This window comes from Triticum dicoccoides, chromosome 6B (genome assembly GCF_002162155.2).
Source record: "Triticum dicoccoides isolate Atlit2015 ecotype Zavitan chromosome 6B, WEW_v2.0, whole genome shotgun sequence".
Taxonomy (NCBI): domain Eukaryota; kingdom Viridiplantae; phylum Streptophyta; class Magnoliopsida; order Poales; family Poaceae; genus Triticum; species Triticum dicoccoides.
The window spans coordinates 57,785,761-57,801,551 of record NC_041391.1 but is presented as its reverse complement, the minus strand read 5'-3'; the positions used below and the strand labels follow the sequence as shown (position 1 = coordinate 57,801,551).

The window sequence follows — 15,791 nt, the reverse complement described above, 5'->3', positions numbered from 1 at the left end:
TGCAAGAATTTTTCGTGATTAGCTTTGCGGAGAAGGTGAGCAGACTTATAGGCCTATAATCCTTGGCTTCAGCTGCCTCGGCCCTTTTCCTGATTAGAATCAAAGTGGCATTATTCAGGCTGGCAAGGTTTGCATTGTTCATCCCCTTGAACGCTTTGATCGCAAGCATTAAATCATTCTTTATGACATCCCAGCACTTCTGAAAAAATAATGCGGTGTAACCATCGGGCCGGGTGCTTTTCTGGGGTTCAAGTCCATAACTGCAGCTCTGACTTCATCTCCAGAGAAGGGCCCGTCAATACTGCTTAGATCAATTGGGGATATGCCAGCAAAGTTTATGCAGCAGCCTCTTTGAGCTTTGGAACCCATAGGCCATAACCGAGGAGAAATGCTCCCAAACAGCCTGCAATTTATCTTCTTGAGCTGTCACTACTACTCCTTTGTGCAATAAATTGAGCACAAATTTTTTTTTGGCGTCTAGCCGAAGCTTTGGCTTGGAAGAAGGAAGTGTTGGCATCTCCATCTCTCGACCAGTCGATTCTAGAGCGTCGTCTGCTGTGAGCACGCTGAACTGCAGCTATACCAAGCAAATTCATCTTCAAGGCTGTCCTTAAATGTCTCTCACCCTCAGACTGTCAGACAGATCCCTTTCATCTAGGGCAGCGTCCAGCCGACCAATAAGCTCACTGGAGATCGCTGCACGAAGCTTGAGATCGCCCATGTGAGCAGCACTCCACTTTCTTAAGGCTCTGGCCATTCTCGTGAGCTTGCAATGCAGCCATAGATATGGATCCGAGCAATTGGTTGGTTGCGCCCAACAGTCCATCACCAACTGATTGAACCCTTCAAACTTAACCCAATAATTATCAAATCTGAAATGCCTAGGAGGCTGGAAGGAAACATCAGTGGCGAGTAGTAACGGACAATGATCAGAGAGATCCGTGGCAAGGGCAGCAAGTAAACAGCAAGGGTGTGCTGTCATCCAAGGATCATTATAGAGCACCCTGTCCAGCTTCACTTTGGTAGCAATTTGTTGTTCGTTGGTCCAAGTATATTTTCTGCCATGGAGGTACATGTCTCTAAGCTCAAGTTCATTGATGAATCTTCTGAAAGCTGCCATCAATCTTCGATTTAAATTCCGGTTGTTCTTTTCTGAGGCATCAGCAATAAGGTTGAAGTCACCACTGAATATACAAGGTAGGCTGGAATGACATAATGGTCTCAAATCATCAAGGAAACTCAGTTTATCTGCATCAGACTGAGGTCCGTAGACCGTGACTAATCTGAACTTAGTAGCTGACAGCCTCCAACAACAATCCACGACAAAAAAAGATTTATGCTGAGCAAGGAGGTTCGCATCTACCACATCTGGATCCAAAGCAACAATTATACCACCTCTAGTTTCCAAAGCAGGTTCAGACAGGAACTCGGTGTATCTCGGACCACAAACTTGGCTAATGATCAAACTGTCAACATCTGCTAGCTTCGACTCTTGCAGGCAAACAATCGCCGGACTATGCAACAACACAACATTTTTTACAACTCCACGGCGAGCAGGGTTGTTAAGCCCTCTTACGTTCCATACTAAGATATTTGAGCTAATCATAAGAAAATTAATCGACAGATATAGCAGCAGCAAAGAGAAACAGAACCACATCAGGCACGCCGCCCATTCCGGGTGTTCCTCACAGAGGCCGACTTGGCCAGGGCAGAGAGGGCTTCGATTTGCTTGTCACTCAGCGGCTTCTTGAAGGTAAGCTTGTATCTCTGGAGGGTCTCCTCCCAATGTTGAATCTGCAGCCACCTATGAGAAGGTGTTTGATAGGTATGGCGATGATGACCCTTACTTTGCAATTGAGTTAAATAGTGAGAAAGCACCAGTAGTTCCTGAAGCTGTAGATTGGGATTATGCAAGGAAGATTTCGAAGTTTCTTGAGCATTTTTATAAACTAACTGTTCGTGTTTTGGTCTCTAATCATTCAGAGGGAGTAGTACAGTACTATATTGTTTTGCTTGCGCTGAACCCTCTTTTGTTTTAAATTGATTGCTTGAGTTCAGAATGAGTTCATCAGAGATTCAGAGCTCTTACATTAATTAGGTAAGGTTTGCCGTCGTTGGTTCTTGGTTCGAACCACTGACAGACAGGGCGTCAGAGACAAGGCATTCGGTTTTCAGGTTCAGTCTTCGGGTATTCACAACACTGATTTCCCCTCACCCCTCGCGGCGCTGCGCTCCCACACGACACATACCCTCAATCGGCAGTGGCGGCGCGGCGGCTGCCTCTCCCGCTCCCGCACGGCCGCCCCCGCCCTCCCCCTTCTTCGGTTTTCCCGGCGACCCCGATTCGCCGGCCTGCTCCGTGACGCTGGGGAAGACAGAGGAGGGCGCCACCCCGCTGCGCCGGCCTGCGCCGCGACGCCGGGGTCGCATCGCCACCGCGCTGCACCGGCCTGCCCCGTGATGCTGCTCGCCGGAGAGGAGGACACCACCACCACCACCATGGCAACGAGCCTAGATTCGTGCAAAGTAAGTCCCCTGACCCCTAGTTTCTAGTATTTCTGTAGCAAACTGAAATTCCACCTGATTGGATATTCAGAGAGCTCTCCCATCACTTAACTTCCCCTGATTAGATGGTTCTTGCGAATGGATACAATCGGAAATCATCAATGTACACAAATCATTTGACTATGCGGCGCACTAAGCTCAAGTTCAGATAACCATGAAGTAGGTTACTAGTAGGTTTATGCTGCGCACTAAGCTGTTCTTCTAGCTCTAAGCATTGTCAAATCAAGTAGGTTACTAGTAGAATTTAAGTGTTCGATGACTGGCTATAACTGAACACGTACATTTGGTCTTCCAAGGCGAGAGTGTACAGCTCTAGTTTTGTTGGCTCATTTGTTGTCTTGTTTGTTGTATGTAGACACCTGATCTGGAAGAAAACGTTGGCAATATCGTACAAAATTCTGAGCGGTCGTTGACAATGAGCTGTGAGAATGTTGAGGAGGAGGTCGAATGCGAAGCTGAGAAGAAGAAAAAGGAGTCCCAGACGGATAAAGCACCGAAGGAGTCCAAGAAAAGGAAGGAAATGGCGCCAAGGTAAGATGTTTCGGAATCTTTTACAAACATCCTTGTGTTCAAAAGCAGGGTAAGTGCAACTATTGCAAACAAGAGCTTTTATCCGAATAAAAACTTGCTATATCATCCTTGCTGAAGCATTTGACCATCTACAGACTACAGGAGCAACCCCAATAAGATCAATGATAACAAGCAGCCAACTCTTCAAGCTACAACAGATCAGGAGGACAGCAGTAATTGTGCACTCGTTGATTTAGAAAGTTAATTTCAGAGGCATGTCCTCGCTTTACTGTGGGAGAACCACTATCAGAGATTGTGTCCGCATTTACTACCGTGAGAAAGAGGAACTGAGAAAGTTTTTCATGGAATCTTGTGCTAGGGTTAGCCTATCAACCAATACCTGGACATGTATGCAACAGCAGAGCTATATTTGTGTTACGGCTCATTTCCTTGACACTGACTGGAAGCTACATAAGCAGATTATTGGGTTCTTGGTGAGTGGTCGTAAGGGTTCAACAGGTGTTTGGTGGATTGGGGCTTAGAGAAAGTGTTATCAATAACTATTGACAATGTATCAGCAAATGATGGCGCTATAAGTCACATGAGGAGAGTCATGAACAATGCTACAACCAGCAAGCAGAAGGGCAATGTATTCACATGAGATGTGCAGCCCATGTCATAAACTTGATAGTTTCAGATTGCCTAAGAGAGTTAGACATCTCAGTGCAGTGAGCCCGTGCTGCTGTCCGTTTTATCAGAAATTCTCCATCAAGAATTCACTTGATTTAAAAGGTGTGCTGACTTGGAAAAGGAGGAGAGCAAAGCCTTCTTACCATTTGATATATGCACAAAATGGAACTCCACATACCTAATATTGAAAACTGCAGCCACATATGAGAAATTTGGAAAAAGATTAGTGAAACACTTAATGATTTGTTTAAGATGTATGCTTCAAGTGAGAAGAAGGAAATGGAATCCAATGTGGTGCAAGGCACGAGCTTGATGAGGTCCCTAATTGCCAAGAGGATGAGAATGAACAACTGTGTGATTGGCCCTACCAAATCTGAGCTTGAGAAATATCTTGCCGAGGAGACTGAAGCAAACACCACCAAATTTCATATGCTCGTTTACACTCTTCATGGTCCAAGCACTCATTTGTACTCATGACTGGACGCGGCAATCAGCTCCTGTAAATGATGAAGAGGATACAGAACAGTTGACCAAACTAGAGGAAGGCATGAAAATAGGTTCATTTGGTGCTTCCTTTGTTTCCCTAGTTCCTTGCTGAATTTAACTGCTTACTGGTTACTTCATTTTAATCTCACAATTACTTCAAGAAATGAGTTGTCTCAATATATCCAAGACTAGCTCTAGTAAAATAATTCCATCACCATTCATGATTCCACATCATAAAGATGGGTGAGTACTACTTCCCTTGATAAGCACAAGAGGGACTTCCAACTTGGAGGGTATGATGGTAATCTCATGCTACATTATTTTCTAACCTGCAGTTTACAGAGATTGGAGCCTTGGGAAAATCTTTCCATCTCACTGATGAGTTTGATTGTGGTGGTGCAAAACTGCAAAGCTTGTTGTCTTGTTCGGTTCAAGCGATCGGTTCATTATTTTATTTTGGTCTATGCTTCCATGCCGGAACATCTATCAATCAGTCAATGATATGAACTCAAGTTATCTGTGTCATGTAGCTGCGCGGCTGCTACTATGAACTGTAAGTACTATCTACTTGGCTTCAGGTTATGAAACCTCACAACTTTTTATGATTCAAACAGTAAAAAATAGCTTCACTTCAGGAAATTCTACCAAAAACACCAAAGTTGAATCATCTCAGCATTGTTTGGGAAACAGCAATGGCTAAGAGACTTTGTGGTGTTATAGCATACTTTCAGTTTCTCTGTTATCACGTTCTCAATTTCTTCTCGCAGTAGAGGGCCAAGAGACTAATGATTCAAATGCCTCCCATAGAGGCAAAAGCTGAACCTTCTACCTCACCAAATCATTTGGTATATTCAGGGATTATCATGGACATATGGACTCATGGAGTAGAAAAGCAGAAACATCTGGTTTCTAGCTCATAGGCATATATTTTTTTAGGAATGCGTGATTTAGGTAATCACAAACAAATTGACTTTAGTTAATTCCATCCCGTAGGATCTTATTAATTAATACCTCCTTCGGTACAAAATATATTCCATCTCTTTTACACTGCATGATATCAAAACAACACTAAGCTTATATCTTCGTGATGAAAGCTTCAGTCATACTATGTTACTAAAAATAAAAAATCATAATTCCTTTGGCCAAACTGAAGAAATTAGACTGCAAACAACACATAGAATTTGGTTCAATTATTATACAAAGAATTTGCCAATTTTGCTGCAGAAGCAGAACTTGTGACATAAACTAAACTAAACCAGACACCGCAAGGAATTTGTTTTCCAGATCATAATAATTACATAAACACAAGGAAAACTTCAAGCTTCAGGCACTCCACGAAATCATAACTCAGGCTACTAGCAAGCGATTCAGGGCGCGTTGTCACACGACAGCGTAAAATTTCAGTGGTTCTGCTGAAAGCGGTTCATTAAGTGAATCTCCTGGGCAATTCCCGGGAACCTTTTGGTTGTCCCCCGGAACCAACCAAGTGAACAGTGTCGTGGATCCAGGACCCATGACCGCACCCGGCGGTGACACGAGCTGGGGCCTCCATGGTACGTGCGTAGGAGAAGCCTCGCAGGTCGCTGACGAAGCAACTGAGGAGGGGAGTGCTGCAGTGGCGGTGTGTGTGAAAGCGGCGTAAAAAGCGGATGCTGGATACGATGCGACGCTGGCGTTTGCAGACGAGGGAGGCACGGGGGAGTGAGGACGGCTGCTGGAGGAGGCGGAGGAGATTTTCAGAGAGTAGGTTTTCATCGTCAGCAGCACCATCGCCCTCGACATCTTGCCCTCCTCACAGCTCGTGCGGCAGGGGGAAATGGTCAAGTGATCAACATGTGGACCTGCATTTGCACAAACACCTAGTTAGTAATTTAGTCATGCAATATGCCTATTCATTAGGGAAAATGTTAATTTTGCACCAAATACGTTAAAATAGATTAAGACAGAGCAGTATAAATCAAGATAAACTTAAATAAGCATTTGATTAACCTTAAGGAAGTTGATTCTTGAGTGTCCCTTCAAAACTGTAGCTCTAGTACCATATACTAAAATGGATACTCCATGATACAAAGTCTTTCGAGCAAGATCATTCCATAGATTCAACCCATCTTGAGCTCCCTGCTCAAACACAAACAACATTGCAATTAATTGATAAGTCCATATCTTAATTGCAAAACCAAGAGTGAGTTTTCAGTAGTACAAACCAATTCATGTCTTGGGAAGCACGGATCACATAGTCAAGTAAGCAGTCCCATGAACCAAGAAGCCTCGTATTTCCGATCATTAGAAAAGGATGTGAAAGGATGGGAGTGACTCGACAAGGAAAAGATAGGCCCATGTAACGCAGAGTGACCCCAAGGCATGTGTGATGTCCTCGGTTTCGATGTTGCATGGGAAGTAGGGATTTGCCAAGGTATGCACAATGGATATGAAGTGATATGTACCATGAAGTCCTAGCAAAGCATATGCAAATAAACCATCCCACTACATGACGATGAACAGAATTAGCTATGAGTGCTAAGCTCTATATGATGAATAAATGGGTGGTAAGAAAAGTGAGAAAGTATAAGGCTAAGCAATAAGGCTCATCTCGCTATAAATTAAGACTAAGAGCTTGATAGAGAGGAAACATGACTCCTATCTTATTCTTCTTTACTTCTTTCTTTTTTATCTCTTTTTTCTTTCCTTTTTCCTTTTTCCTTTTTCTTTTTCCCTTTTTCTTTTTTTCTTTTTTCTTTTTTTCTTTTTTCTTTTTTCATTCCTTTTCTCTGCCCTACAAAAGCTTGAAAGGTGCCAACAAAAGCTCTAATATATGAAAATAAAAGCAAAAATGGTTGGCAAGTTTCAACAAGTGCTAATAATGATGACTAATATGCCTCCTTAAAAGATGTGCAAAGCAAAATATGAATGTGCATGGCAAAAGAATCCACTACTTGGAATAGCAAATGAGGAGGTGCTATGATAGGTAGATATGGTGGACTCACTGGAAAACTGAAGTGGCTTAATGAAAGTTTCTCTCTTTTTTTCTTCTATTTTTTGGGGTAATTTTACCTTTGGCCTTTTATTTTTTATTGTTTTTTTCTCTCATGGTTGATTCAACTGTTCTATCAACCTTGGTTTCTTACCTCTCACAACTCACTTTTTTTTAGTGAGAAACTCCACAAGGGGTTCGGATGTACCGGCGGAGTATGCTAGATCCCAATGTAGGAAATGCAATGCCAAGTACCGATGAGGCTAGCAACATAAGATAAAAGGATGATCGGCTTGGAGAACATCTTGTAACAATGAAATGCAAACCTGAAAATGTAAAGTTATGAAAAGGTTGTGGAAGCATAGTGAACTTGAAAACCATCTGCGAGAGCACATTTAGTCTTGAACTAGCAAGTGCACCACCATGTGTTCACGGATGACCACGAAGATTTAAGTGAAGTATTTTGATGCATAGCAAAGCGAAGATAAGAACACCTGCACAGAATATAGAATAGTGAGTACACCATAAATTTCTTCCAGGAACAAAAAAAGAAAAACTGAAATGCCATTAACTTATTTGTCAACTTGTGAGAAGATAATTGGTGTGGAGAAGAAATCTTGAATTAATGCTTTAGGAAAGTATTTTCTGAGAAAGAAAAAAACAAAACTGAATTTTAAATTCGTTTCAGTGCCTATATCTGAATATCTGATATGTCATGAGGCTAATTGGATTTCTTACTGAATATCTGAACAAACTGCGTAAGAGCTTAACCACAAAGATCAAATGTATATATTTACCAAATGTATGTGCATGAAGAAGATAACACAAGACCGTCATGTGAGAACTATGCATCATGCATGGATGGACTGAGTGTTACAAGGGTGGAAAAATGTACAACTCCAAGATAAGAGTCCTGCACAGTGAATGGAAACAGAGAACTGTTCAGTTTAAGCAGCAATGAGGCAAAATAAAACTTAATAAGTGTTTTTTCTGTGTGTGGGATCAGAAAAAGCAAGGTTATTAACTGGGGATAGCTACAAGCAAGGAATCATCAGGGTGTCGATGAACATACTGTAGATTGAAATTTCTGAACAATGCATAAAACTATTGAAGTACAGTATGATTATGCGTGTACTGACCAGATTATGGACAGAATGGAAGATACAGGTCGAGATCTTCAGGAGAACCAGGAGAACTTAATCATGTCTTGACAATTTGCTTACCAGGAGAACCAGGTCTGCCTGAACCAGCAGGACCACACCTTTTACCGAGATTGATCTAAAAAGACCATGGTAACATCATAACATTAGCTTCTGATTGTACATTTCTAATTGAATTATGGAACAGATCAACCAGAGTAAGGCACTTACAATGCATCACCCATTAGTAAGTGTTAGTTTGCATGTAAACAGCTTTGCAGCGTGTAAATCATCTGGAAAAGTGGCATCCTAATTTAGTGTTGGCTGATCAAAATTGCACAAATATTCCATGGACAGCACATGGACCTTGTTTTTCTGTGTGCAGAAGTAGGTACTTACCAGCAGCTGGTGGTTCCCGTAACCCTTCCTATATTGAGAAAACTCCAGATGTTTTTACAAGATTCAGCACAACTTCAAAATTTCACATGATGTTGCAGTTGCTGTTGTGAATTATGTTGCTTCATGTTGCTGTTGTGAATTATGATCCATTTCCTTGTAGTGAAATTTTCAGAGCTCCTAAATCTGGTTCAAAAGAAAGTCAGACCTTAGTATGAAGATAGAAAAATAGAGCTCAGCGTGTGTCGATCTTATAAAGTTCTAGGATACACTGCCTTGAATTAAGAGAATTCACAGGCTTACCCGTATTTTGGTTTCGAGAAATATACAATGTTTCAATTGCTTAAGTAAAGACAAGATTAATGCATGCAGCAACTTTTTCAGATTGGTATGACATTTAATCTTAGAAAGTTTACTTATCACAACTAGGAAACGATAATTTTTATTTTCTGAAACCATCAAGGTATCTATACTATATGGTGGAGCAGTCCTAAAGTTTCATTTTACATGTACGTACTTACCAGATCTGTAACACTTGTAGGAATCCTACAAGTGCTGGAGTGAATACTACAAAGTGTACAGAAATGTATAATTCCAGGATAGAGTCCTGCACAATAAACGGAAACAGAACATTGTTCAGATTATGCAGTATGTGGGAAATTAGACCCAAAAAAAAAGGTCTGAAGATCAACTGTAATACTGCATATGCTGACCAGATTCATGTACAGGCAGGGGATCCCACAAGATCCTCATGTGAGAACTATGCATGGATGGATCGAGCTAGTCCTTGAAGGGCACGAAACTACGCAACTCCGAGGTAGATCCCTGCATAGAGTATTAAAACAAGTGATTTATTTAGAAAACTCGTTACTTAGTAATGAGGCAAACCAGACCCCCAAAAAATGTTATGAAGATCAAATGTACACACTGACCAGATTTATGTACATCAGAGGATACCACAAGACCCTCATGTGAGAAGTGTGCATGGATGGACAGAGTGAGTCCCTTAAGGGCTCAAAACCGTGCAACTCCAAGATAGAGCCCTGCATAGAGTATTAAAACAAGTGGGTTCTTCAGAAAACTCGTTACGTGGAATTCATGTGTAGGATACTGGGAATGAGTACTGGAGAACAAAGAAGTGTTTTGTTTACCATGAAATGGTCATATTTGACTTCAGTGGCGGAGCTATACAAGGTTGATTGTGTGTGTGTGTGTGTGTGGGCATGGCCGTGTACTATAACAGCAGCCCCTGCTGAGTGAAACATAGCTCCGCTAGTGTTTGATTTACTGGAAATGTCCCTGAAACTTGCTACACCGCGAAAGAGGATAAAATCCTGCATAGAGATGGAAACAGAAGGCTATTAAGACTATGCAGTAATGAGATAAAGCAATGCAAAGAAATGGTTTGACATGTCTGGGATCAGGAAAAAGCAACGTTAGTTAGGGACAATATACAGTTAAAGAATATTGGAGTTATGGGATGATTACCCACATGATGGATGATACAGACTAAAGTCTTGGTGCTTGCACTGGTAAAAAGTAAAAACTGATGAGCCTGAGAAGAACGACTGATGATGTACCAATCAAGAAGAGAAAGAAAAGCCCTGTACAGAAGATTAAAACAAGTGGGTTATTCAGTTCAGATGAAACGATAGTAATCCCTACAAACCAAAAAATAATAATTGAATGAGAAGAGAAACTGGTGAATAGGAACTGAGAATGAGAAGAGGATAAAGATGTGTTTGTTACCTTGGAAGCATTTGTCAGGCTATGATTATTGGAATTTCCCCTATTAACCTGCGGCACTGCCTTTTAAGCTCCTCGCTGTTGCCGTAACTGACATCTAGTACTCGCAGGGATTTGGGGAGGCCGTCCTCCGGTAGCGATTTGATTTCAGGACACATCTTGATCACTAATTCCTGCAGAGAACTCGGGAGGGCGTCCTTGGGCACCGGTTTGATGGCAGGACAATCCCAGATCTCTAATTTTTGCAGAGAAGTCGGGAGGCTGTCCGAAAAAGTGGGAAGCAATTCGAGCTCAGAACAACGGGAGATATGTAATTGCTGCAGAGAACTCGGGAGGCTGTCCTTGGGGAATGATTTCATGGAACAGCGGGTGATCTCTAATTGCTGCAAAGAACTCGGGAGGCCGTCCTTGGGTAGCGACTGGAGGGATGGGCATCCAGCGATACCTAAGTACTTGATGCTGGCAAGTTTATGTAGACCTGCAGGGAGGAACTGCAATTTGTCGCAGTAAACAAATACGAGCTCTTGGAGGGAGGTGAGAAGCAGGAGGGCCTCTCCTAGGATGGGCTCCACCTCTTCGCTACCAAAAAAGTTCAATGTGGTGAGGGAGGTAGAGAGGAGGCTGCATATGGAGGCGGACAGAACTCCTGCGGAGCTTCGTATGTTTAGGGTATGCAGTTTTGAGGAAGGGCTGATGCTTAGATTTGTGAGGGCATCCATGTTGGTCAGCTTGAGTTCTTCGAGGTTGGATAGGTTTGTGATTGCCATATTGACTTCTTCAATCTTGCATAGGTCGAGTTTTTCCAGGGAGGTCGGGAAAGGGAAACAAGACGAGGAGGAGCCCGAATAGGAGGAAAGCAAATTGGGGCACTTCTCGAATCTCACTTTGCGGAGGGAGCATAGACGCTGGAGACCTCCTGCTGCTTGGTTGTTGTCGCCCCCAGAATTAGGGACTATCCTCAGCTGACTGCAATTTTGGACGCTCAACTTCTGTAGTTGGGTAGGCAAGAGCAGCAGTCCTCCTTCTGCCGTCGCCACTATTTCCTCCTCTTCTTTTCTCTGCTGCTGCTGCTGTGATCCACTCTGCTGCTCCGACACACCAACTTCTGTTATCGTTTCGCAATGAGCTATTTCCAGCGTGGTGAGCCTCGGGAAGTGAGAGAGCAGTTGACTCAATTCTTTCCCACTAGCACCACTATCAAAAATGCAGAGTTCTTCCAATGGAAACTCGTATCTGACATGGCTCTCGCCTCCGATTGGCGACAAAACAATACTCGAACAGCCACTTATAGTGAGGCACTGCAGACATGTTAGCATTTGGATGATATTCAATGGCAAAGGAGGGCAATTGGATAGATACAATCTTTGTAGTGCACTCAAATTACAGAAAGCCAACGCTTTCCAAAACAAGCTATCTGCACCACCCGCTGCCCAAATTTCCAAACTTAATCCCGGTTTTTCGTACCTTCCTTTTGAGTAAGTGAGCTTCTCAAAAGTTGAGCCTGTTTCTGCTATCTCAATGGAGAATAGGCTACTGGTCCAAGGGATAGGAGGCATTGTCCTCAGATTTGGGCATCTTACAATCTTGAACTCCCGTAGTCTAGAGAACCAAGTCACGTTTGCTACTTCTTGCTCTGGTTGAGAGCAAATAGAACATGAAAACGGCAACTCTATAAGTTCAGGGCAGTCTTCAATAATGAGCACTTTCAGATGGAAGAAGAAACCACAAGTTTGATTTGCAGCCCAGTTTGTTAGTTCTGGTATCTTAATAAACACTAGCTTTTTCAAATTTTGAAAGCCTTGTTTTTTTAGACAATTTTTTTGAAAGCTTGGGCTTGCGATGCAACCCTTGCACTGACCGTGGGGCTCATGAACCGACCAGAACTCTCCTAGTGGTGGAAAGGTTTTCCAAGATACGTCAGCCAAGTGAAGAGATTCCAAATTTCTGACCAAGAGGTTCTCACCTAGCCATGTTGGGCAACTAGTACCTCCGTGACCTCTAATGCACAGATCTCGAAGGTCAGTATGTGGTACAAGGTTTTCAAGAACATTTTCTTCTCTTGTTGGTTCCCTATTAGATCTTTCCATATCCCACTCTAATGTTAGTTCACGCAGGTGGTTCCTATGTATTGGTCTTATAATTATTTCCTTTCCCCGTGCCCCCTTTTCTTGCACCTTTTCAAGATTATAAATACCAAGTGACCCTCCAAGCTCTGTTAATTGCTCTAGCTGACTTAGTTCGAAGCCAGTATTTTCTTTTCCAACCTCAAACCTTCTTAATTCTGAAAGCAATTTAAGTTTTCCCACCTCAGATATGTCAGAATGACCATCGGGATCTCCTTTTGGCACTACAAAATGACGCAGCTTTACAAGGTTGGTGATATGTCCAATTGAAACAAGGTCTTTCCATTTTTCAAGATTTATTATCTCTAGATGATAAAATCGGTATAGCATATTAGGCAAGTTGATGTTGCCTGCGTTACCTAATGGCTCGATCCTTAGGTAACGAAGATGGATGGTTTCTGAAAAAATGTGCAAAATGTCCTCCACAGAGTATGATGCTCCAGATAGAAAAATAGTACGAAGGGCTTTAGCTTTTTTAAACAGATGACCAAAGGTCTTGGCAAAGCTACCATGGTATCGCCCAAACAACATCAGGGTACGTAGGTTTTCAACTTTTAATCTTTTACCTAATGCACTCAAATCATCTTTATAGTCGCCAAAAGTGATTCTATCATCAACATGTTTATCATCTACAATTATGGATAAGTGACGTACAGATGGGGAGATGTGTATGGACCTGACATTAGAACTACATATGCTAACACATTCATCTGACGATACCTTGGTGGCCAATTCATGCAATAGATCATGAATAACATAACAATAACGACCATCTTCTTTTTTGTCTTTTTTGAAAAATCCGTAATTGACCAACTCATGTAAATGGTTTAGTCCAACATCTTCAGTCCTTCTATTCTGGTCACATGGATGCAAAATACCTAGTCCTATCCACAGCTGAACTAACTCCTTGCTATCAAATTCGTAATCTTCGGGAAACAAAGCACAATATACAAACAACTGTTTTAAATGGAAAGGGAGAAAATCATAGCTAAGTTTGAGGGCTGGCATGATGTCACTCTCACTGGTTTCTAGTTCCCATTCTTTGCTTTCTAGAACTCTTTTCCAATGGTCCAAAGTAAGTTGGTTTCGTAGTAATCTACCTACAGTTTTGGTTGCAAGAGGGGAACCTTTCAAACGGTGCACTACTTCGTGACCAGTTTTAAGTAATGCAGGATGTTCTCCCCATGGTTCTAGCTCATTACCAAATACACATGCTTCGAAGAAACGCATGGTATCTGTATCACCCAGTCTTTCCAGTTCTATTTGATGATTGGTTGTCCTAACCATTTCTGCTACCTTTGGTATTCGAGTTGTGACTATAATGAAATTACCCTTGGATTCAACCTTTTTGAAATGTGCTATTAGTTTATTCCACTCATCCTCTCGATATGTCCACACATCATCCAAGACGAGTAAAAACCTCTTAGCTTTTAATCTTTGTTGGATAAGTTCTTCGGCACTAGCGTTATCCTTGTCACCATCAACTCTATCGATTTTCTGAACTATCTCTTGTGCCAACCTATCTGCACTGAAATCGAGAGAGACACATATCCAAATTGAAGCCTGGAAAGAGCTTTTCACTTCTTGGCATATGTGTTGCGTAAAAGTTGTTTTCCCAATACCCCCCGTTCCAAAAATTGGAAGCACGTTAAGTTGACTGGAAGAATACTCGTGACTATTAATGACATCTACAATTTTCCTCTTTTGGTCACCCCTCCCGTAAAACTGAGGTTCTATAATCTCAGATGTGGTTTTGGATCTGTTATTTATATCAATTTCTTTGGTACGGGTATGGATGGAGCCCAAAAAGTCTAGATTGAGAATTATGGAGACCTTAGCACATACTTCCTTCAGCTGCTTTACCATATCCTCCATTGTTTTAGACATTTGCACCCTATTGAACGGCAATTCTATTGTTTCTATATCACAGTCTCTTTGGCTTGCATGCTCGGACATGATAGGTTGAGGATCATCATTTTTTCTTTCAACAATCACAGGGGCTTGAGGATTATCATCGTGGACAGATATGGGAGAGTAGCATGGAAAGTGTTTACCGAATGTGTGGGCAGCGTTGCGAGCACTTGAGATGACCTTGGGCATGCATCTGCTATCAACCTTCTTGACACCCCCCTTGTTGGCAGGCGTCGGTGGAGAGGAGCTGATGCCCCGCCTGCCACACAAGCGTACGCCAGAGAGGCATCCTTGATTGCCATCATTTTCTTGGTGATCACCAGGGTCACTTTCTTGGTCATCACCATGGCTAGCAGCACCCACGAGTTTGCTGGTGACGTGCCTTGCCGTGTGTTCAACATTGATGCGGATGGCCTGGGTGGAACCCATGTCATTCACGTTGGCGGCATGGTAGGTTCCTTTAAGGACGTCTTGGATGCGGAAGTACTCCAGCTCATCCAGCACATCATCTGCTCCGAATGCCAGCTGCTCCAGCTTGCGCAGGAGCTCCTTGAGCGCAAGGCCACGGATGCCCCTGCCCTGCGCGTTCTCGAGCATCCCATGCGCATACAGCAACTCCATCTTGAGGTCGTCGATGTTGCGATCGAGATTGGCACTAGCTGCCCAGGCCTCCAGCAAGCCATCCGTGACAGGGGCCAGCGCCTTCTCCAGCACCCACTTCGCCGCGCCTATGGCGGTGTCCATCCTCGGGCTGAAACACAATTTACAAATACATACATTGGTTATCAGTCACTAACAGAGTAACAGTGCTGATTCCAGATCGATGATTCGAGACGAAGATTAGATGGAAGAAAGATGCACATACCGCCGTGAAACTCCCCCTGCCTGGAAGGCTTGGAGGTGACCCAAGGCGTAGCAGGTTGATGTGGGATGCGCAGAGAGAGAGATAGCAATCAGCAGGTAGCAGTAGCAGTAGTGTGCATAGAGGTGTGTGTGTAGAGCGATGTGCAGGAGGGGGGATATAAAGGGAGGTGCGGCATTGGGTCAGGGCCCTCCCCCGGAAAAAGAAATTACGGTTTGGTGCCGCCAAATAAAAAAAATGGAGACTTTCCTTCAGATCTCGCGCCACGGCTGCTTATGAAATACGAATACTCACCCGCAAAAAGATAAAAAAGAATACTCAGTGGAAACTTTTGACTCAAGCTCAACCGTTGAAAAGCAGTAGGTGACCGGACAACTGCGCGACCCGGTGCG

The 15,791-nt window shown here is 42.9% G+C and overlaps 1 protein-coding gene and 1 long non-coding RNA gene across 2 annotated transcripts; one reads left to right on the top strand and one right to left on the bottom strand.

Annotated features, from left to right (window-relative positions):
• The first annotated feature begins 2,455 nt into the window (after nt 1–2,455).
• On the top strand, nt 2,456–5,166 carry LOC119326093. The gene is made up of 4 exons (XR_005157810.1): nt 2,456–2,526; nt 2,921–3,096; nt 3,231–4,494; nt 4,587–5,166. It is a non-coding gene; the product is annotated as an uncharacterized LOC119326093 (long non-coding RNA).
• A 114-nt stretch (nt 5,167–5,280) lies between these two features.
• LOC119323256 lies at nt 5,281–15,512 on the bottom strand. Its single transcript, XM_037596858.1, has 15 exons — nt 15,403–15,512; nt 14,681–15,288; nt 10,507–12,136; nt 10,250–10,361; nt 9,909–10,091; nt 9,690–9,800; nt 9,471–9,582; nt 9,279–9,364; nt 8,761–8,943; nt 8,593–8,654; nt 8,362–8,500; nt 8,020–8,135; nt 6,456–7,716; nt 6,241–6,369; nt 5,281–6,092 (listed from the first exon to the last, which is right to left on the bottom strand). Exons 2-3 carry the CDS (start codon nt 15,279–15,281, stop codon nt 10,521–10,523), a joined length of 2,217 nt encoding a protein of 738 aa, XP_037452755.1. The 5' UTR covers nt 15,282–15,288; nt 15,403–15,512; the 3' UTR covers nt 5,281–6,092; nt 6,241–6,369; nt 6,456–7,716; nt 8,020–8,135; nt 8,362–8,500; nt 8,593–8,654; nt 8,761–8,943; nt 9,279–9,364; nt 9,471–9,582; nt 9,690–9,800; nt 9,909–10,091; nt 10,250–10,361; nt 10,507–10,520.
• Nucleotides 15,513–15,791: the final 279 nt, after the last annotated feature.

Excerpts from the sequence above, each read along its gene's own strand:
- LOC119323256 (XM_037596858.1), bottom strand. The coding sequence starts at position 15,281 with ATGGACACCGCCATAGGCGCGGCGAAGTGGGTGCTGGAGAAGGCGCTG. Across the intron at positions 12,137-14,680 it reads CAACGCTGCCCACACATTCG|AGCAAGAAGTAGCAAACGTG; the intron begins GTAAACACTTTC and ends GCTCTCAACCAG.